Genomic DNA, 23,456 nt, shown 5'->3' with positions numbered 1-23,456 from the left:
TTATTTTTGTAAATGCTTAGTTAATTTTTTTCTATTAGTTGTAGTGTTAGTTTTTTGTAATATGGAGTATTGTGTCATAAAAACTCAACAAACAGATGCTATTTTAAAAATTAAAATTATTTAAAAGTATTAGGACAGATGAACATCCATCTCTGAATCAAATGTAACAGTCAAATATAGCAAGAAATTAGACTGAAGGGCAAAATGGTCATACTACTGCTGAGGTTCTAAAAACTATAGCCAACAAATTTAAGACACACATGAACATAACATAAATAATAATGACCTTCATGAGATACATCACATTGCTTGTGAGCCAGGAGTCTCAGTCTCAACAATAAACCTGAGAAAGACTGAGGTAACAAATGTCACATTTGCATCCAGTGACATTACTTGGTCCTACATTGTAATTTTCCTTTTTTTTCCCTTCACTGTTTTACTGGATTCAAAAACAATTTCCAAAAAAAGCAAGTCTTTAAAATGTATATTTTTATTATTTCTTAAGGAGCTAGGAAAAAGTAAACCAAATATTTTTTAACATAGGTTTATACAAAGCAATTGAAGTCAGGAAGCAGAGACATTATGCAATATGGTGAGAGGGGACAAGATAAAAAATGTCTTGTGTCTTCCACAGTCTTGGTAACTAGGAGAGGTTCCCTTAAACAACCGACTCAAGTATGTGCTAGATACTGCATGGGTTATGGTTAGATCAATTGGAGGCAACATCTCTGGCTCCAGTGTGGCAAATTCAGCTCCTTCAGAGTCTGCCTTATCTCAGCGATGACAAAAACACTCAAAAAATAATATTACAATGATGACATTAATATAAAAATCGGCAAATTACAGATGGTAATTACAGGTGAATTACAGAACAACATGTGCTCCTTCAGCTCAGGTGCAAAACAAACAGAAAAGTTAGGGGTCGGCATGCTGTTAAACAGGGGGGAAAAAATACAAAGCTAGGACAAACTCTTCACTTGTGGAAACCACAATATACAGAGTGATTTTTAACATCAGTCAAAAAAAATAACTTAATGTAAATACAAAATAAATTCAAACCTCAAAAGCTACAGGGAAGATGTACGGAAACATTTTACAACTTACTTATTTTTGTTTCTGCTTATAACAAACATATTCTTAAAGTGAACTCTTGGGTATGACTATAACCATTCAAGTGTCAACGGCTGGGTCTGTTTCACCCACATCATCACTGCTATGTCGGCCCAATCTGGAGGACGTAAGCACCCAGAGCGAAGCCCTTCAAGTATTTGTATGTTGTTGTTGTTTTTGCCTTAATCAATTCAAATCAATTTCTGCACAATATCAAAATAACCTCAAGAAAAACAAGAGAGGGGAAAAAAAAGAAAACATCAACATCATCATCATTTGTGAGATTGTATTTGCTTAACAGTCCACCAGGGGGTGCTGTTGACCTTGCTGTCAGAGCTGAGGAACTTGGAACAGAAACCTAACAAAGAATGGAAGAGCATTTGAGTTATTTCCATGTGTTTGCAGTCTGCGAGATGGTCGAGCGCGAGGGGATCATTCCCAGCAGGTACTCCCTCTGACGAGCGTCCACAGTGGCGGACATCTTGTGACCTGTCAGGCTGGGGTTCACGTAGGCCATGGTCACCCCTGTGAACATGCAACACAAGATCGGGTCAGAGTTTGGATCGAGTAGCATGTGGTCGGTTTAAAACGTTTTAGAGTTGCATTAGGAAAAAAAAGCAGTTTAACTTGACACCTGGATATTTAGCCACACGTCCCCACCATAGAGTTTGGATAAGAATTGGAAGTAGGACGGAAGTAACTACGTCTCCCAGGCAACTCAGCTGGTTGCAAAAAGAACTCGCTTTGAATACTGGTCTATGGGAAATTTAGCTTCACTTTACACATTTTCCTAAGGAGTTAATGGTTTTAGCTCTTTGTCAATACATTTAACAAACTGTGTTCCCATTGACGGGAAAACAGATGATAAACACAGCACATATGAGTGGATAATATTGCGATGGAAAGCTGCCATCATCCAATCGGTGACGATTTTTTTAGTTTTTAAATGGTGACGTTCAAACTGCAAATCTTGAGGCTTCACAAGAGGAGTTTGTTTCGCAACCAGATGATTGCATCCATGTGTATATACAGTCTGTTCTCCACACAATAACAAACTAAATCTATCATTTTCACTCTCAGGTATAGAAGTGACACCCAGGGGGGAAAAACCACCAAACAGAGGGACTACAGTGGGAAGATGGAGATCGTCTGCTGAGGGGGAGCTGGAGAGTAGGACTGCCTTGTCCATAAAGCATTTCCTCCTGCATGTTTCTTAACAGGTTTTGTCTAGTATGTGATTACATGTGAGAAATGTAATCTTGGTAAACGATGCCTTAAAAAGGTCCAGTGTGTAAGAATTAGTGACATCTAAAGTGAAGCTGCAGATTGCGACTCCTCCGCACACCCTTCCCTTTCCTAAGCGCTTCAGGGAACGATGGTGGTGTTTGCCTATCAGAAAAGACTCTCTGCTGTTTCCTCCATCTTCTTTGTTAGTTTAAGCATTTGGAATGTTTGTGTAGTTAGACTCCACCTCAAAATGCAAAACTCACCCTCTAGTCTAACGATTGTACACAAATACAAACATTGTTATGGTTGTGTACTTAATTTCTACCAATAAACCTCCCACATGTTACACACAGGACCTTTAACACTAGCGAATCTAAATTTAGGATTTGAAAGGACTGCTTTGGGACCAGACAGGAGTTTGAAAGAGAGCAGATGTCAGGCGCCAGAGTTGGGCTGGTATTAATGTGAGTCTACCTTTGCTGCTGTTGCTCTGCTTCTTCCATGCAGTGGATGATGCACTACCTCCGCTGATATTCCTGCCGCCGCGGAATCCACTGCTGCTCACCTTTGAACTCTGGACAGAACGCTGGGAAACATGGGCATGCTTACCTGGCCGGCTGACCAAGGCTGCGGCCGCCACTGCACTCTGCAGCTGGGAGGAGGAGGAGAAGGAATGGGGGACACCTCTCACCCCCACTGATGAGCCACCGTGGGACAGCTGGCCCTCGGAACTCTGCGGGGTTTTGAGACACACAGAGTTGACTTACCGGGCCGTTGATTGCATGAATGTTTATTTAAAAAAAAAAAAAAGATTCCAACCTGCTTAATGGAGTGATGGTGAATGATGTTGGCTGCTCGACTGGCCTGGTGGTGGTGCTGCAGGGAGGACGCTCTGGCCTGAACCTGTTTCAGATGCTGAGACACAAGCTGCTCTGCCTTCATCGATGAAGACGTCGATGAAGAGGACGAGGAGCTACCGTGGGAGACCGGCGAAGACGTCTGCTGAATGATCCGCTGCTCGATTTCCTGCTCTTGTTGCAGCGCTTTAACAAACGCAGCTTTCAGCCTGCTGGTATGCTCCGCTTTCAGAGCCTTTTTCTGATTGGACGACATGCAGTCTTCACAGAGCATTATTCCACCTTTAGTCTTGTCTGGCCTCCAGCGGCAGGTGAAGTCCGTCTTGCACTGACTACAGATGAAAGGCTCTTTGACGACGGGCTTGGACAGTGCTACACCTGTCTTTCCTGGATGGATAGAGATGGGACACACACACGCAGACGTATTAACAGACTCATAGGGACGTCAAAAAAAGACGCAGGGAGACTTGTTAAATATTTTTATAATTATAATAGATCATCTAATGTTGGGAAATACCCAGTTTTTTTGTGTGTGTGTGTGTGACCATTTTCCGCTCTGCCTTTGCAAAAGTTAACCATCTCTCTCACGGGCCCCCATCAAATTCATTTCAAGGGCAATTTCCGATATTTTAGGGGCATTTTGCTTCAGAGCACCACTGATTGTCTACCGTTGTCCTGACAAAGAGGAATAATAAAGTCAATCTTAATAATAATAGGCAGTAAAATGAAAACACGCCGTTTTAAACAAATCCCAACGGAGTTTTGTTATATTTGTGTGATATAACAAAAATGCAGTTTGCTAATATATTCTGTGTATCATAACCAAAAGCGGCAGCAAATCCTCATAATTAAGAGGCCAGAGTTTGTTTTTACCTCTATGGATAGTATCCAGTAGGTTATGCACCACTTCCTCGAGTCCTACCAGGTAGATGAACTCATTATTGGCTGCTGAGGGCAGGAAGTTGAACTCTGGGGCGGGGGGCTTGGGCGGTGGGATCTCCAAGAGGGTCTTTTCCAATTGTTTCCGCAGTGCGAGCTTAGCGGCAGCTTGGCGACTGGCTGGGGAGTCGTTCACACTGACCCCAGACACACTGCTGCCTCCTGAGGGGGAGCCTTTCAAATTGACTGCCGACGCCTTTTGAAAAAGAAGCAAAGACAAGACAAGGACATAGATTTACACATTCAGTCAAAATACAGAAATGACAAGTGTCAATCAACTTGAACAACTCTTTTGACCTCAATAGTAGATGTAGGAGCCAGTGTTGAGTTAATTTAGTTTAGGGTTAGTTTAAGTGGTTGGTGCAGGATTACCTGTTACAGTGTAATTTGTGAACAGTTAAAGTAGTTAACTGTTGGCCTTAAGCCTTTGATTACTGACCAGCATGTTAGCACTATTTCCAACTCTGATCAGGCCAGACTGGACCAAGCCTCTCTGGCCCTGTAATGCAGTGGTTGAGGTCCTGGGGCCCAAAATAAGAGGAGGGGGTCCTGAACCTCCGGAGGCTGCCGACAACTGCTGCTGCTGCTGCTGCTGCTGACGGAGAGCCTGGATCTGTTGTGGAGAGATCATGAGTTTGAGGTCGGGCTGAACAATTAAGTCAAAATTGCACCTTGAAACAACGCAATTTAACAAATCACACATTTAATCATTCTATTTTTGACTGATTATGTTCTATGTCAATTTAAATTGGGAAAACCACATTGGAACCAAAATGAATGTTGCAAACAATTAATATCAATCGAGTTCTCATCCTTGCATAACAAAGTACATACTGTACATCTGGAGCAAACAAAGATGACTTTAACTCATATGAGTTAAAGAGGCTAGTATCGAAGTGGAAATTGAAAGGGAGCTGCATAGAACAGCCAAGTCGATATGGAGATAGCTCTAGCAATAGTGTAATGAAATGTCACATGACTTACAGACTAACTACAAATAGACCTAGAATGTTGATTTTTTTAAGTGTCAGCTACGGTACAACATTTTTAACTGAAGCACTGGCAACGCACAACGTGGATAAATGCTCCCAGAAGTTAAGTTCTTTTTTATTTTTGATAAGCTATTTGAAGAGACATTTAAAAAAGGGACATACACACCTCTCTATTTGTTGTACACCATGTTCATTTGTGCACTGTACAAAGTGCTGACATCTACGTTGTGTTTACTCACTACTGTAGGTCTCACGACGTGAAATGACGAGGACGCTGAACCACGAGTGACACACAAGAACCGACCTGCGTCTGTATTGTTGTGAAGAGAGCTACATCTCTCTGAGTTCTTTGAACTACACTTAGATCTTTGTGTCCTCACATAGTTAGCATGCTAATGTAGAGCCCGTCAGCTTCAACCTATGTTGAAATTCCACCATGACTCACCTGTGCCCCTCCAACCAGAGGTGGGATGATGATCTGGGAGCCATGTTTGGACGATACCTGCTGTCCTCCCCTCACCAGTGGCGGAGGGATGACCGTGCCTGAACTCCTGCCTGTCAAGATCTTGTCAGAGAAAACCACCGACCGTCAGAGAGAGTGTGAACCACACTGTGAGGGTGTGTGATGTTAGGGCACTGACCTGCTGAGAACCCTTATTGCTTGCAATCGTTCCTCGAATCAAAGGAGGAGGAGCAGAGGAGCCGGACAGACCTGAGGGCTGTAAAGAAAAAAAAAAACACAACAGAGATTTATATTAAAGTACAAATAGAAAGCTGAAAATGGAGGCTTGTGATACAGGGATGTGTGACCCTGTGCTGCTGTGGGTAATAACTGTTGTTTACCTTCTGGAGAGTGTCCCTCTGTATCTGGCTCTGTCGGAGTTTCTTCAGGAGAACCAGTTTGGCTTCTTCCAGTCTCAACTCCTCCTTCAGCTGCTTGATAATTTGCTCCCTTTCCGCCGGGCTGCTCTTCTACACCCACGGATCATAAAAAAAAAATCACTCACACCATGTTACTGAATACCTCATCTGGTCCATGTGCTTTCAGTGAACCAGTCAACACCCAGATTACCAGCCACGTTATTCAAATCCAGCTCATCTACAAATTCAATGACAGTCATCTTGCATCTGAACGCAACTGTCCACCTCAAAGAACGTGCGTGTGCATAAATACCTTTTTGCGTGCGTCATCAACAATGTCACATTTTTGACAGTATTGAAGTGGGAGATATGCAACATCAGATTAACCCTTTAAGGTGGTGCAGCAACTTTGTGAGTGAGATTAACAGTAGCTCTAGAAGACTTCCGCAACACAGTTCAACAATGTCACACATACAGTTAAGGCAAAAAGCTGCGTGAATATCAAATCTAATCCAGGACTCACACTGATAGGATTTCTATGGCCAAAAAATCGGATGCGAGTCACATCAGCCTGGTAATCTTGTAGTTCTATGTTTCTGGGTCTCACCATGAGGAGGTCCGTGTCCAGCTCCTTAATGTGGCTCAGGCCATTCATGGGAGGACTTGGGGAGTCATTATCTGACAAGATGATCACATCATCGTCCTCAGAGGATGGTGGGTGTTTCTCCTTTTTTATACTGTTGGACATAAATGAGAAACTCACAATTTTGGAAAGTCAAACACTTTTTTTTTGTTCAGTGTACAGCACACAGCATTATATCAGGGAAATATCAGTTCCGACTATAATTCCATTTTGTCATTTAATTTACTTAACCACTCGATATCCACTTCTCTACCTTTAGTTCCTCTTAAGTAGACTTAAGTTAAGACATCAGGGTTTAATGGCTGTTTTACTTTAACACTAAGATAGTATACACACACATGCTACACACTAAATACTAAAATACATGGGACATTTCATGGGTCTGAATAATGTAAGGTTAAGAACATTGTATGGCTACTTGAGGGAAGGCAGGAGCACATTTTAACTGGCTTGAATATTAGAATTCTTCACGTCTGCTCCTCAAACACAATCATAATTTACGACCAAGGGTCGATCAAGCAAGTCCAGACATCTCTCCAACAACATCTCTCCAACTTCTCTTCATGTTGTTGCAGCATGAGTCTTGAATGACAAAAGATTTAAAGCCACTCTATAGGTTTTACAGTCACAATGTAATGGACGAGAGGACAAACTCGACGCTTATGGAAAGGTTTGACAGGTGCCTGAGCCATTTGCGTAGGACTAACCTCATTATACAAATTGTATGTGGTAATTTTGAAGACAGTTAGGATCTGCCCTTGCTCCTCCATAGAAAATCATGGGAGCACATTTTCCACTTAATTCCTAAAACCTCAACTTCATACTATCCCCGAGAGTAGATGATAGGAGTGGGAATCACCAGAGACACCGTGATACGATATTATCACGATATTCAAGTCACGATCCGATAGTATCAAAATATTGCAAAATAATGAGTATTTGCGAACACATATGTTGCGATATTCTCACAACAGCTCTCGTGAGCACTTGACCATCTAGTAGACAGAAATGTCAATTGATTTTTTTTATGCTAACCCACAAAACATTTGTTTATTTGTAACATCAGTTAAAAAAATCTATGCTAAAAAAAAAAATCGATACTTTGGTGTCCCAAAAGCAATATCATATCGCGATATTTCACTGTATCAACATTCCTTGACTAATGTCACTCACGTACTATAGAATGCAAGTAATGTTATCAATATAAAAAACAACGGTGGCCTTGTCGCTATGCAGATCATGCATTTTCATGAGGTATAGGAATTCATTCCAGTCAAAGCATGACAACATGAGGCTTGTCTCTCCATCCCTGGGTGTGTGTGTGTGTGTGTGTTAGTCTCTCCTCGGGGTTTAGCGCCATCATCACTTCCTGTGGATTAATCACTTCTCTTCCAAAGTCACATGACCTCAAAGTCATCATCACGTGACACACTCACTTTTCCTCCTGTCCTCCCCTCCCCTCACTGTTCCTTCCACTGTGGAAACCATAGCAACGACCGGCTAGAACCGGTTTGTGACACACGGCTTCATTTTGTGTGAGGGGAGTTTTTTAGGGTTCAGGTGGTGAGTGGGGGAAAATGGAGGTGGACTGAGCAAGAAAGTTAAACCTCACCTCTGGAGCACAACAACCCCCACCTTCCCCACCCTCACCCCCACCCCTCCATACACAGTAAGTTTCGAAAAACATCAGGGGAATAAAAGTAGTTTGAAACGTTCATAGCCTTTTAGTTTGTAATCGTCACGTATCCCTTCATAAATTCCCATAATTGAACTGTTTGAAAAAACAAACTTAGAAAAAAAAGGGGACTGCAGACTGCTTCTATATAAATAAAGGCCACATCCACACCTGGTATGAACATCCATCTTAAGAGATCTAATCACAAGTGGACAGTACTAGTCATTTTACATGGAACCAATGTTTTCCAGATGCTTCTCCTGTGATCGGATCTTCCTCTAAGCACCCTAAAAAATATGTAATCCCATTATGGCGCAAATATCACGCAAATATACAGAATAAAGACTTTGGACGTGCGCAGTTTGTAGAAGATTGTAGAAGAGGAAGCCTCACTTCCACCTGTATTGTAAACACCAACATCGTCACTGCTCACAGCCTCGGACGTTTTTCCTTCACTCGTCTACTTGCTGTGATTTAATTTCCCTCCTCTCATATTGGTGACATTCATTTGGTCTTTTTTTTAATGCTACATTGTGTTCTTCAAACACTAATTTTGCTTCCTCCATTCTCCAAAATGAAGCTACACACAGGGCAGTTCTGTGTTGAGTACAGAGTAGCAATGTCCTGCAATGTTTCTATCAGTTTCTATTAATATTAAAAGTGTAATGATGTCACATATACTTAGAGCACAGTCACATTATAACACGACACAGGAAGTCAGTCAGCTGATCGGAATAACTGTCATTAACCACCCACATTGATTGGAATGAAATGTCTTTCCATTTTTTATTACAATCGGGCTTTTATTCTGGTTAGTTGTGTCCATGTAAACAGTGTATTTGCGAGTGTGTCTACCAGAGTGACAGGTAGAGACACTAAGTAAAAAGAGCAAAAAAATAAAATTGTGAGGAGCCGAGTGAATTGTAGCACTACTCATGTTGCTCAAATACAAAAGAAGAGATGTTAAGTGTTAAGATTGTAGTCCTGGCTACAAATAAATCGACTTATGGACCCTTGGAGGCATAAAATTATGACATCAGGTGACTTGGGAAGTCTCTAAAAACTTCATGAGAGCGAATTTGCATTAGCAGATGTAAACCGTGGCCACATGTCTCCCCAGACGAGGCCCTCAAGATGCTTTGGGTGCATTCAGACTCAAACTTGGAGCTGAACACTTATGATCAGTTTCCTATACGATCACATCATTGCTTTTATTTCCCTGACCTTGTATGTTTTTTAAAATTGAAATTATAATGTTATTGTAACAAAGCATTCCTCACCCTTTGGATGTGCTCATGTCCACAGGCTGCTCTCCTGTCTGAACTTCCACTTTAATGGTGGCCTTCACCTCGCCTGCAGCTAGCATGCCACTGGACCCCTTTGACTCTGTTGGTCTGGCCTGGTTCCTTGTATCGATAGCGGACTCCATCTTGTTGACTTTATTGTTGCAGTCAGTCTGATTGTCTGATTTGGTTTCAGCTGTGTGTGTTTCAGCTGTGTGTGTTTCAGCTGTGTGTGGGTCAGCTGTGTGTGTTTCAGCTGTGTGTGGTTCAGCTGTGTGTGTTTCAGCCGTGTGTGTTTCAGCCGTGTGTGGTTCAGCCGTGTGCTGTCCCCTGGTCAGATCTTGATCATCCTTCACCTGCTGGGAGGCCACTGGTAACACTAAGGGTAACTGCAGCCGGCTCTGCTCTAGCTCCATCTCTGATTCAGGGCTAGTCCTGTTCTGACCGTCCTGCAGCAAAGCAGGGTCGGGTTCTGGTTCAGATTGTGCTTGTGCTGTGGTTCCAGAAAGGTCCAATTTAGGCTTTTTGCTTTCATTTTCAGCATCTGAGGGTTCTCCAGAGTGTGGAGCAACCTCCCTCTCCAGTAGCCTCTTCTGGCTCCTTGTCTGGCGGACGGCCTCCTCAGACATCCCCTAGAGAAAAAAGAAGAAATAACTTATCTGGACTGTAAATTGATACAGGAACAAAGCTGCAGGTGAAGTCCCATGACTCTGTGGCCATACAGTATGTCCCACAGACCAGAGTCATTTTGTTTCTTATTTCATCAGAACAGCCGAGCCTCAAACCCAAACTATAAAGAACTGGAAATGCCCTTTTAATGGCATGTGTAATCTGTAAACAAGTGCATTACTAGCACTGATAGGAGCTAACATGACCCAAGTCCTATGTATATTTATGTCAAAAGGTTAATGTGGTCAACACATCATGAGAGGTCTATTCATCTTGCTTGAAATCAAAGAAATTTAAGATGTGGAGAAACTGCAATCAATTTATCTCAAGTTGAGCAGCAATGCATAAGAGAATGATACTTCCAAAACTAAATCCTAAGTCTGAATTACAGTCTTTCTTCCCAAATATTTTAATATAAAACAAAAAATATATATAGAACAATATTGTAATAGGCAGCCAACAAATAACAATCAATAAACTTTTCATTTTTATGTACTCACAACGTACTCCTGCCAATGTTTTAGGACCTTGTGAGATACAGATTAATGGGGTTGTAATGACTTCAGTGAAGCATGTTCCTTCATAAGTTTGACTCAGATAGTCAAAAACATTTGTCTTGTCACCTGTGGATGTGTCGACTATTGGCAGACAAAGGTTTACCTCTGGTGTTTTTTCATTTGCAGTCAGGTGAGATAGCGTTTCTCCAGCTCCCTTGTCATGTATGACATGTATGAAAGTGTAAAGTGACCGACTGATTGCTTGATCGATGACAAAAAAAAAAGTCAGATCACAACCCTGACCCAACTGAGAGAGTTATTACTGATAACCCTCTTGCTGCACATTTCTGATTATGTGCCTTTCATTTCAGAACTGAAGCAGAAAATAATGACCTTGAATCATTGGCAGAAGAGTCATGGTTACTAGACAAAACATGGCAAATTAGTGAGATCACATGTCCTAGATGTTGACTTATTTCAAAACATTCAATTATCCAAATTTGAGTCTAACCAAAAAAACAAAGGAAGAGAAAGGAAAGTGAATAAGGAGGAGTTCTCAGTAAGCACTCTGTGTACAGAACAACGTGGGGGAAGCTACAGATCACTTGACTGCAACAACATTATCTTGTGAAGAGGGTTAACAGCCAAAACACTCCAGCAAGACATCAAACAGCTGGAAGAACACATAACTCGTAAACAAATCAGAGTTAAAAGGAATTTAGAGGAACATCTAAAATTTACTGGAGCATGATTTTTGTTCAAATATTCATAATGACCAGTGACGAGGAATACTTAAGTTATTTATCATGCGCAAGTGAAACATTTCTTATTTATTTCAAAGACTATCTTGTGTATAATAACCTCCCTTTCTGAGTCTGGCACCAAAGAGATCCACGATGGTCTTATTTCCATTGTACTAAAAATTCAGAGTGAACCCACAGCCATCGTGTGCAGCAGCTTTTTGTGTCAGACAGAGGCGTGAATGTGTGTGTGCTCATAGATGTGCATCGGTAAATGGCGAACAGACAAGCATCCCTGCTGTGTTGAGTCAGAAATGAGAAGGGATGCAGGGAGATGGTGGACCACATGGGTCAATACAGGTTTACTTTTAGATTTAGATAATGGCCTCCCATGTCATTATGTGACGACACCGCCGATGCATTTTCCACATCAGTTTACACAGAACCATAAATGTATAGTAGACTACACATTTTCAATATCACAAGCTGAGAGACTGAGTCCCTTGAACCAACAATTCAATGAACTCTCACACGTCACTCAGTATCTACACAGTTGTGAAGGAGTGAGAATTAGCAGGGTTTGAACTTTTAAGCTTAAAATGTCCATTTATTTGTCCATTTAACCTCTGCATGTTTTTGGACTGTGGGAGAAAACTGGAGTACCTGGAGAAAACCTACAAGCACACAGAAAGATCATGTAAACTCCATGTAGAAAGGCCCTCAGTTGGACCAGGGTCATGAACCCAGGTCTTTTTGCTGCAAGGCAACAGTACTATCCATTACTCCACTGTGTGGCCCCACAGGATTTAACTAGCCAGAATAAGTGCAATGTAAATTTCATACAGATGAGATCAAAAACCAAGACTTAAACCAAAAGGGTTAAACAAATGTAGATTTCATCATCGGGTAAACACAGGATATGACTTATGCTCACAAAAGAAAAATTCAAAACATGATTACTGAATGATCCAGTCCTTCCAACTGCGAAATACCTTGGTCTGCCCAGCAACGTACTACAGGAAGCCATGTTTTTTGTTGGGGCTACAATTAACCCTTGCAACCTGGGCCATTTCTTTTTAACACGTACCACATATACTCATATCTCCTCCCCTCCCTGTTCTTGGAATGGTCATAGCAGCAAGCACTCAGACACTCAGTGTCGATGATGCATCTATACTAAACACTGTACATAGAGTCACAATGCAGCATACACAGCAATTATCTGACGCCAGCACTGCCCAAGTTGTTTTATACTCTGACATCACTCTAAGACACACATGACATGACCCTTCCCAGGATTCACTGGGACACACAAAGCACTTTTCCTGAGAACCGGTTTAAACTGGTTGGCTAGAGTGTGTGTGTATGTGTGTGTGACAGAGAGAAGCTGAAGCTAGTTTTAACCCTTCAGGTGCTGGTGGTTCTACAGTCACGGCCATTATACAGTATGTGTGTATGTGCAAGAGTGAATGTGTGAGTGGTTACGTGTGTGTGTGTGTGTGTGTGTGTGTGTGTGTGTGTGTGTGTGTGTGTGAGGGGTGATTGTCGTAACAATGGTGTTATCAATTGTGGTGCATACAGCTGTGAGATGATGCTGGTTGAAGAAGTTAGACATGGGGAACGCAGCCATCCCCAACCTCACTGACACTATCTTTGTAACAGGGGATCTGAATGGCTGACAGGTTTCACATTTCATCTCCATGGCAGTTCACACACACATTTCCTTGAAGCACGCAAATGCACGCGCACACACACACACACACACACACAAAGGACGTGACATGTCCAGTGAGACGCCTCTAAAAGCTGCTAAAACTGAAAGCAAAAGTCACCTCAACAGATTTTCACGTTGAACATAAAAAGTTGACATACAGTACATACAGTTTGTTCACTATTATATATAACTAACCATACAAACTCGATTTATATCACGTTATAATCATTGGCACCGTCATGAAAATTAAAAAAAACACCATACCTTATAATCCAGATTACATTGATACTTTCCTTTAGAAAACACATCATCTCAGGTTTGAAAACTCAAACAGAGACTGGAAATGATGACTCAGTTACCTGCACTCACTTCCTCCAAGTTAACACTTACTTTTAATTTGAGTTTCAATTTATCGTTGGCCTAATAAAAGAAATCCTTCCTCTGACATTTCACTATGGATGTTTTTCACCAATTGTACTTTCTAAAAATGAAGCAAAAAAACCACAGGGGAGAGATTTAGCTTCCAGTTTATGAATGGTCACATTACTCATGATATGTATCTTTAGGTGCGAGTTCTCAGATTACGTCTGAGATGGAGCTGAAACACTCATCTGGATGCAGATAGTTTTCATCTTAAAATGCAGTTTTCCAATGAAAACGTACTAGTATGGTATCAAATGATAGTAGTAGACATGTAATGGTTGTTGCAGTTGGTTGCCTGTCACTTTAATATTAACTTTTATATTTAGAGTAACAGTTGTACTCTTTAAACTGTATCAATGCAGCTGGACCAAAACATTTACACAAGGAAAACAACTTTCATTGCCTCAATTGTCTTTGCCAACAAAGCATTATTTCTCCACCCTTTTAAAGTATCTGTGCATTTCCCAGAATGCTTTGGGGTCTTCCATTTTAGGGGCGAGCAACACTTCTGTACATAGAACACCAGGAGAGATAGGAGCCATGATATGGACATTTCTTTACTGTTTGTACTGTGATAACACAATGTGTACTTGCTGCATGTTGACTGATGTTGCTTGTTACACGGAGGCTACTCGCATACACATTTTATTAGAAGTTGCAAACTCACAGGACACAGGACTAGCCCATCGTTAACACTACTGCATTTTAAACATGCATAAAAACATGGAAAGACCAACTTTAGATTGCCGTAATTTGATAATAAGCATCTGAAGAAAACAAAACAAAGGCTTATCAATGAATATTTCTCTTACTTTGAAACTTTGAATGTTACACCACAGTGTGTGGAATACTGCTTTCTTAAGTTACTTCATAGGAAAAAATATCAAAACAGTATAATAAAGAACCAAAATACTTTATCTAGAAGGATTAAGGAATTAGGATAAAAGAATGACGATGGGCACTTTGAAGAGTGATAAAGAGACTGAGGAGATGAGAAAGCAGTTGGGTGGAGAACTCTGAGCTGTGCTGAAGAACTTTGAACTGCATTTAAGAGTGCTGCATTGCGAGGAAGAAGGGTGAGAAAAGGATGAAACTGAAGAGATGAGAAGAACTGAGATAAAGAACTTCAAACTGTGGAGGGCATTACTACAGTTTATTGTATATCGTGTATATACAAACAAGACTTCTTAAACACAAGTGTAAAAAGTTTCTATCTGCTGAAGATGGGCTGAGATATATATTATTGAACTTCATCACAGGAGCAATGATGATAAGCACTGATCTAATCAAGGTTAATTGTTCTGTTACCAATTGCTGTGCCATTAACCCATAGTGATCACATCCACGTTATCATATTGCACTGTGCTGGTTCTCCACTCATGACGAGTGTGGCTTTCACAGAATACCTGAATACAATTTGGCATCAGGTTTCTATCACTATCAGAGGCACTGCTCATAAGAATCTACAGTTTAGTCTACTTTTCTGCTCTGTGTCTTCTTTTGTTACCCCTCTGGTCACTCATGGATTATGTCAAACATCAGCCACTCAGTCAACCCTCTGTGAGGCATGCAGGTTAACAATGTCTGGCTGCACATACAGTATGAGTTTTGCATTGTATTTACCCAATGACAGACCTTTACCCTGTGTATTTTCCCTCCACACTATGGTCTCAGGAAACTGCGCAGTCATACCTCCTTGTGAAATTGCTGCACCAGCAAAATGTTCTTATCAATTATCTGGCTATATGTCTGACTAACTGATGATAACAATGATGGCCCCTCAGCACTACATTAAAACACACCCGTGACATCCACTTCAGTAAAGCATAATTTAATCATTTGGATTTGGATGTTACAGCCAAAGCTATCATTTGTGGGTCACTGTTCAATTAAAAAACTGCTCTTAATGAGTCAGTATTTTATACAACTAGCCAGATATATATATAGGGAGGAACAGTGGCTGGTTACACAACAACACTGACTGATGTGTGATCAGTGTAACAGCTCTTTCTGAAAGACAACACACTGAAGACAGTGGAGTAGACAGACATAATCCTTATTGTGTGAACTCGTTTGACGGTGGTCTGAATGTAACAGACATTCCACAAGTTGTATTGTAAGTGCAAATGCCAAAATTGACTGATTTTAACAGATGACTGATACAATCTTTCAGGTTTTAGACCAAATTATGATTAGTTTAGTCTGATTAGGACATAATCAAAATAATAAAAAATAATAGTAGCACATGAAATTCACCAATACGTGAGTTCATACTTGAGTTATTATCAGTGCTGCTGATGAATTAATTTTAACGTTTTTGAAGAAGGAATGTGTAAAAATGGTGTGAGGGTAGAAATCCTGAGCTTCAGCTTTGTTTGTTTTTTAACCACTTTATTTTCTGGTGTAAACTCACTACACTCATGGGGACCAAAGACTGGTCATAATGAGTCATGAACTAATTTCTGAGGGTTAAATTAAGGTTAGGATTATGATTTGCATTGTGGATAAGTTTAGTGTTAGGGATTCCTTTATTATGGTTAAAGTTAGAGATACGGTTTTGGTTAAGTTTGCCAAATGAATGGAAATAAATGTAGAGTCCTCACAAGAATAGCTGCACAAAACCTGTGTGAGGGAGCCACAGAGAGACGGTGTGTGTGTTGTGTGTGTGTGAGTGTGTGTGTGTTCAGCTTTAAGAGGAGGAAGACTACGGTTGTCACAGAGAGAAGTAGGAAGATTAGCTAGCAGATAGCGGAACCAACACTGGTGCCACTACCACGGGGCTTAAAGCGGGCATCAGCGGCCACCATTACCGCTGCACAACACAGTACACCATCCAAAACCACAGCCAGCCCTTTAAAAACTAAACCCAGCCCACACAACATGTGCAACCAGCCGGCTTTTTCATTATTGACGCCGCCTCAGTGGAAGTGAGCGTGTTGTTAGTTAGCGGGTTAGCATTAGCTATATGCCCACAAACAAAAACACGGAGCCACTTTAACTCGAATAAAAGCGGTTCAAGTGTGAACCGTAGAGATTGACAGGAAATGAACAACAGAGAGGCAAAAGTACTCCAGCCGGACAGCTGCCCGTCAACGTGTCCAACACAACCAGAACCGACCCCTTGTGACCTAACTGCACCCCGATGCGGGACAACCAGCAGCTCAGCAAGGGGACACAAACTTTCACCGTGCTGCGCTAAAGGTGAGGCTGTGTGTGTCTCACCGGGACTGTTTACCTGAGTGTCCCCTCCCGAGGAAAACCTTCCGAGTCTGAACTCATAAATTTCACCCTCCGGCCCACGGTATGAGCAGAGCTGAGCTTGCCGCCGCCGACGACGTAACGTTTTAATCCTTACCTCATTTAACGACTTCTACAGACCAAACCAAGTCCCGGGTCATATTTACAAACTGCCACGCTCCCTAAAACATGAAATAAAATACATGCCAAGCAAAGCCCCCCCTCCTCTCCTCCCGGAGCTCAACCTTTGGCTCTGCGGAGAAGTGTTACTTTTCAACAGCCCATCAGCTTCTTTATCGTCACAGATAGGTGGAGGAAAACCTGGCTCCTCGACGAGTCCGAATAAAAGGCTCCCCTCAATCCACTCACTAAAAAACTTCAGCTTCACCTCAGTCAACTTACTCGGTCGCTTTGTCGCTCGTTCTTCGCCGATGGTCGACCAAAGAATGTTTATTCTGCAGTTAACCTCGATAAATCGTTGTTCTTTTGAAATCCAGGGGATATCCTCTTTTTTTCGGCCCTCCCCGCTGCCGCGTCGGTTGCCAAATAATGCGCCTCAACACACATGGAGCCGCTGCGTCCTCTTCAGTGGGCATGCGCACCTCGGCATACCAGAGCGACAGGATCATGTCGTGAAGCCTCTGACCACCGAGGGCCCGAGCAGGACGTCAATGTTAGGGGTCTCGGACTGCACCGGGTGAGCGATGACTACACCAGTAACCACAAACACCTCCCCTCACACGCACTCACATTAAGTTACAATAATGACCTAGAAAAAAGTGAAAAGCATCAAACATTTACTGGTCTAAAGTTACAACCTCAAGATTCACAATTTCAAATTGCCCATGAGTGTACCAAGTGCACTGGATGTGCGTTTAAGTTAAATGTCAAATCATGACAGCTGAGAACTGGAGAAAGCACTCAGAGAGCACAAACTTCCACCAGGGCTGCTCAGTTGAAGTGTTGTAACATTCTCCACAAATGTCACAAACAAAACTGAATCCATTTCCAGACCATCACCAAAGTGTAATCAAAATCTGTCCTTTACCTTTTCAAGTGTGCTGCCCACAAACAAACAAAAAAAAAAACCAGTCAGATACAGAACCTCCTTGGAGGAGGTGAAGATGCAACATGTTGTTTCATGTCAGTGTTTATAATTGCAATACACTGATGTTGTAACATTGCATAACTGATATACTGTACAAGTCAGCTAGACACAGCTGGTGAAGCAGTTACCGTGCCGTCTCAGACCAGCAGGGACCCCCATAGCCCCAAGTTCATTGTCAGTCAGTTTTTGGTTATATGATCAACTGCAAATTTGTTTGTGAAACTTGAAACACTGAAGGACAATCTAAAAAAGGGTCTCATAAAAGGAATAAGTGTGTACATCTCATTATTAGGACCAGTGTGTAAAAAAATAGCAAGGGTGAAACTGCAGATTATAACAGAGAGGACTCCTCCCCTCACCCCTCCTTTTCCCAAGCATGTCAGGAAACTAAAGTGGCCTTTGCATAACAGATACTCATTCTTGTTTGTCTGTCCCCATTACAATGCAAAACGCTCACTGTTCGTTCATTTGGGCTGCTGTAGAAACGCGGTGGCGTAAGATGATGGCCTACTCATACACACGTAAACATCAATTTCTGCCAATAAACCCTCCTAAATGTCACGCACTGGACGTTTTATTATTAGCATGTATTACATATTAAATCATGTTTTATAGAATCACATAAGTCCACATATAACACAGCTGTGTTAATGAAAATGCCACCAATACATGACAACATAATAAATGTTAATGTTTATGTCTACACTGACATTGTGTATGGGCTGGGACAGATTATGAACCAGTGGGCCCCTGAGCACAGACTGGAAAAGGCCCAACACTCTCAGATCTCAAATGTGCTTTTTGTCAGTCACACCTGGCTAATAATAATAACAATAATAATTTAATAATATGATTAAGGGGCCCTATTGGACATATCATATTACTTAACCTTTTTTAGTTGACTGAGGGTCCCGTCAAGATATTAGGGGTGAATAACTTAGCTTAAGGGGCCGTATATAGATAATCAAATAATAACCAGTGTTCTTTGGCTGAGGGGCCCCTTTCAGATATCAGGGTTGAATAACATTAACCGTGGTATATGATTGAGGGGCCCATTAAGATATATCACACAACATTACCAGTGTTATTTGGCCCCATTTAAATATCAGGATGAATAATATAGTAGCAAAAATATCAGAATAGTAGAATAGAGGCTTGGGCTTCAGGGGCCCCTGGACCTGTCCAGTAATCCATCCGTGTGTATGGAGGTATGGGGCATCAGAGTTCAACGTGAATAGCAACAGCAAACTTGTGCAGCCTGCCCTGTGGCAATAGGTTAATTGAGCCTTAACGGGAAGGGCAGCACATTATAACCACGGATTAACATAGCTATAATATACTGGATATATGCAGTATAGTGTATACTTCTCCTTGTTTACAGTCTAAAAATGCCAGTATCAAATTATCCCCAACCTCTGTCTGACTTTGATCTTAGACTCGCAACCTCAGCTTCATATTTACCTGTGAAACATATCTGGATTCTTGTTACAACCTGAGCATTAAATTCCAGCACTAATCCTTAATTCTCCTGTGATTCAGATTACTATAGACCTGCAAAACCAACTTCACACTAACAGTAACAACCAAGTCAGTCAAAGCGTGAATTAATCCTCTCTCATCCACAAACACCCATACAAAATGCATTAAAACCCACACAATTGTGAAATATAAGCAGTTCATGAAGTCTGAAGTGAAAAGGGGTTATAGGTGATGGTGGGGGTTGTGGGGGTTCTTTGTCAATCACACATTGCCATTCTTTAAATGACAAAGACAACTCTGTCTAGAGGTTGCTGTGTCATCAGATTTGATTGTTTTCCATCCACTTGTCCCCTATATTTACACTGGTTTCATGTCCCTTTTTGGCCATTTTAGCATAGTTGAAGTATCAAGGTGGTAAGGTCAGAATTTGGCACAAACAACATGTGAAACATGGATCTATCCTGTCATGAAAACCCTGGAGTTCTGGTTCAGTTGGTGGTGGTGTGGGGATATTTTCTTGGCACACATTGAGCCCCCTAGTACTAATTTAGCTTTGGTCATATTACATACACTATCTTTGTCTTGTTGCTGACAATGTGCATCTCTTTATAACCAGGGTATAGCATCTTCTGATGACTACTTACAGCAGTGACATGTGCCAAGCACCATGTCACAAAGCTCTCAATGATGCTGACAATGAGTTCACTGTACTGCAAAGTCCTCTCCTGTCGCCAGAGAGATCTCAATTCAACAGAGCAGGCCAATTCAACTTGCGGCCCGGGGGCTGGATACGGCCCTTTTTAATTTTCCTGTGGCCCTCTCTCTCTCTAAACTCTCTGTAAATGAAGCTGACTTAAGGACAAAACTCACCTCAGCCATTTTAAGAAGAGCAACAGAGTCTCAACGGCTGTCGTCAAGGTAAAGCGACGCAAATTTGACCCAGAAAATCATCAGTTCGCAAGCGAATGGACAGAGAAATATTCACTTACTTTACCAGCAAGTATGAGCACCAAGCCGGTGCGTTTATTGTGCACAGACTGCATTTCTGTGGTGAAAGTGTGTGTCCCACAAAACACCAGATATTTTTCTTTGTGGCCCACCCGCTTCTGAAGTTGAATAGAGCTGCAATAGAGCTTCTTTGGGATGTGGTGGAACAGGAGGATTTCATCATGGATGTGCACAAGTCAAACTGTGTGAGGCTATCATAGCAATATGGAGCAAATGAAGAAGGCTGTTCTATCTATGCCACAGATGATTAGGACCATCCTGAAAGCAAAATAGGGTCCAACCAAGTTCTAGCAAGATGTACCTAATAAAGTGGCTGGTGAGTATATTATGCAGTACGTGTGTAAAAAATTTTTTTTCAAAGTCATTGTAAGTTTGTGCGGATGAATCAGCTCTGAGAGCAGACAGAGGTAAAGCCCTCCCCCTTCCCTCTCTCTCTCTCACACATATAGAGGAGGCCTAATGGCCGCCGGTTGTAACATGACAGCTTCAACTTCATCCTCATTAAACACTGTAACAATGCAGGAAGTAGCTGCTGCAGGCACGATAAGATGGGCTCACTATTTGGCAGGAAACGGCTCCGTTTAGCTGCGTCCACAAGACACCTACAGCGTCAGAAAAGTTTTCACTCTGATCTCCCAGATCTTCTCCCCCTGGTGACGACGGTTTCTGGGCGGTTTTCAGTGAGAAGGAGATCGAAAAAAAGAGAGAAAGAGAACAAATACAATCAACAATAACAAATTCATTAGCATTCAAATCATTAGCCTTCATATAGCATCAATATACTAATTTATTAATTTCTGTTTTTGCCTCAGACATATTCAACAGTGTGAAATGTTAGATGATAGTTTTGTCTTATTTAAACAACATCCAAATTCTACCAGTTTTATTAGTGTTTTTTTCTTTAGATTTTCTTTCCTGACATTTAAAGTGACCATGTAACGAATCAAAACGTAGTTACAACAAAGTTTATATATATATATGTTTATGTCCTTCTTCTTCAATTGCCTACATCTATTAATTCCATTATTTCTGCTTGCCACAGACACTTACAAGTTTGTGGTAATGCAGTGTAAGTGCAGACCAATCTGAAAAATGCATGGACCAAATACACAATATCACGATTTCATAATCTATGTGGAGGATAAAGCGGTAGAAAATGAATGGATGGATGGGAAATGAATACAAACAGACGGGAATAGTCCTTTTATGTTTAACTTTGATGTAATTGTTTCATTGCACAATCAGACACAAGATGAAGAGATTTAGTGACATCACCTTGATCTACTTGGGCCACTCTCTAAAATGATAAAGTCCGATTAAGTGTCATTTTACTTTTGGAAAATTAATACAATTGTCACATTTCATTTTCTATAATGGCAATATATGGATCCGTACTTGTGTAAAAAAACAAACAAAATGAAAACAGTCAATAACTAAATACTCAGTACTTTCTTTTTTGGACACAATAACAACCATTATTTCCCAAATCTGTATTACAAATGTTTTTAATAGGTAAAACCTAAATGTAATTTCCCTGAGCTTTGCTAAAACTAGAGTCCATCAGTCCCCAACAATGGCAAAGAACAACTGATGTAAAACAAAACATTTGATAAATCTTACAGGTTTATACTGCCATCATCTGGAAGAGATGAGTAAAACTCAAATGAGAGGAAAAAACAATTATTACAAAACGCATACAAAAGATAAAAATGCAGGTCAATGTTATGTACTAGAACTATTCATCATTACTAGTTTCTTGACTCCAGGCAAAATGTGCACAGCTTAAAAACCTACGCCACAGTGAAAGTGAATCTAAAAAGGACTTCTAATCGACAAAAGTCGGGTTAGACCCAAATGCTTTTTTTAATGCATCACAATCTCAAAACATTGGACAGTTAGTTGAATGATCTGTGCAAATTCATACTAAAAATACAGTATAAACGACGCTTAAGATCATTACAGGTCTATAACATACTGTAGGTAATAGCCTAACATTGCTTTGCATAAACTGACATTGAGATCATGTGCAACTTGAATCAGCTAGACTTGAATCCCATTTTATCGTGTGATCAATAGATCCATCATTTAAATTTGACAATTCCTTATCTTAAAATCCCTTTTCCCCCTTTCAAAACTGTTTTGGTTCAATCAGAATAAAACCATTTCCTGGATGGTCTTGCAGGAAAGAGTTGAGACACGAGTTAAAAGAAAAGGTGGATCCCACTTTGTAGCCAATTATATCAAATTGTTATATCTCATTCACCATTCAAGAACAAAGTGCGTCAGTGTAATTAAAGTGTGGCTGTGACCCTTTTTGGAGAATCTTAAATTACTGATAGACTGGTCATGAAGCTCCAGTGCCCTTAATAATGCAGTGCACTGAAACTTGCCAAATAGTGCAGCATTGCCTCAGCTTCCAATTTTGTTTTCCTGTCTCCATTTCCATGTGCTCAACCTTTTCTGTTCATATTTTTCAGTAACTGTGGTGGTGTTTCTTTATTTTTGAGAAGGCTGGCCAGGCTGGATGTAGATCCATTCTGAGGCTGAAACTGTACAGGGGGGAGTCCGTCTGCAAAACAGTACAACATCACTCTATTCACAGGGTGAACTGACTTGCTGCTTTTAAGATGGCTGACTGATATGGTGCATACATTGATGAGGTTGTGTTCGGGGAGGCTGCAGGCTGCGATTTGGTCCTGCAGGAGCTGCTGGGAAAAGTTCTGGTGCATCTGAGCAGCCTCGTGGGCATTCTACAAGCCTTGTTCAAATCTGCTGGGGGGTAAGAGTGCTGTGAATAGTGATGACCACAGCAGCAGTCTTATATTTGGTGATTTTCTATCCAGACATCAGGCCCACCATTGATTAGGCTCAAATGTATTGAGTTATTGCAGTGTGATCGAGTGTCCACTTCTAATTCAGGCATCATTTCTCAGTCTGTGGTGTATTGTGATTACACACGGATGAGAAATGGGTGTCTATATTCTGCATCCTCAG

The 23,456-nt window shown here is 41.2% G+C and overlaps 1 protein-coding gene across 5 annotated transcripts; it reads right to left on the bottom strand.

The window, feature by feature from the left end:
• Nucleotides 1-474: 474 nt before the first annotated feature.
• LOC122772447 (transcriptional repressor p66 alpha-like) lies at nt 475-17,932 on the bottom strand. 5 transcript variants are annotated; one of them, XM_044030542.1, is made up of 11 exons: nt 17,916-17,932; nt 9,585-10,219; nt 6,594-6,723; nt 5,969-6,097; nt 5,767-5,844; nt 5,571-5,690; nt 4,573-4,746; nt 4,068-4,329; nt 3,157-3,581; nt 2,812-3,070; nt 475-1,635 (listed from the first exon to the last, which is right to left on the bottom strand). In XM_044030542.1, the coding sequence occupies exons 2-11, from the start codon at nt 10,214-10,216 to the stop codon at nt 1,496-1,498; spliced, it is 2,349 nt and encodes a 782-aa protein (XP_043886477.1). In that variant the 5' UTR covers nt 10,217-10,219; nt 17,916-17,932; the 3' UTR covers nt 475-1,495. The 5 variants fall into 5 exon arrangements, with proteins under 5 accessions (XP_043886477.1, XP_043886485.1, XP_043886452.1 ...); XM_044030550.1 differs by lacking the exon at nt 17,916-17,932 and adding an exon at nt 17,270-17,444 and having other exon boundaries at nt 2,947-3,070; XM_044030517.1 differs by lacking the exon at nt 17,916-17,932 and adding an exon at nt 17,270-17,442.
• Nucleotides 17,933-23,456: the final 5,524 nt, after the last annotated feature.

The sequence above is a fragment of the Solea senegalensis genome, linkage group LG1, assembly GCF_019176455.1.
Source record: "Solea senegalensis isolate Sse05_10M linkage group LG1, IFAPA_SoseM_1, whole genome shotgun sequence".
Taxonomy (NCBI): Eukaryota; Metazoa; Chordata; class Actinopteri; order Pleuronectiformes; family Soleidae; genus Solea; species Solea senegalensis.
The sequence above is the reverse complement of the archived record's forward strand: the minus strand, read 5'-3'. Positions and strand labels throughout refer to the sequence as shown.

What these genes read in the sequence shown, in the direction of transcription:
- LOC122772447 (XM_044030542.1), bottom strand. Translation starts at nt 10,216, where the DNA reads ATGTCTGAGGAGGCCGTCCGCCAGACAAGGAGCCAGAAGAGGCTACTG. An exon ending in AGAGGGACACTCTCCAGAAG is followed by an intron (nt 5,845 to 5,968) that starts GTAAACAACAGT and finishes TTTTCTTTACAG; the next exon opens with CCCTCAGGTCTGTCCGGCTC. An exon ending in GAAATAGTGCTAACATGCTG is followed by an intron (nt 4,330 to 4,572) that starts GTCAGTAATCAA and finishes CTTTTTCAAAAG; the next exon opens with GCGTCGGCAGTCAATTTGAA.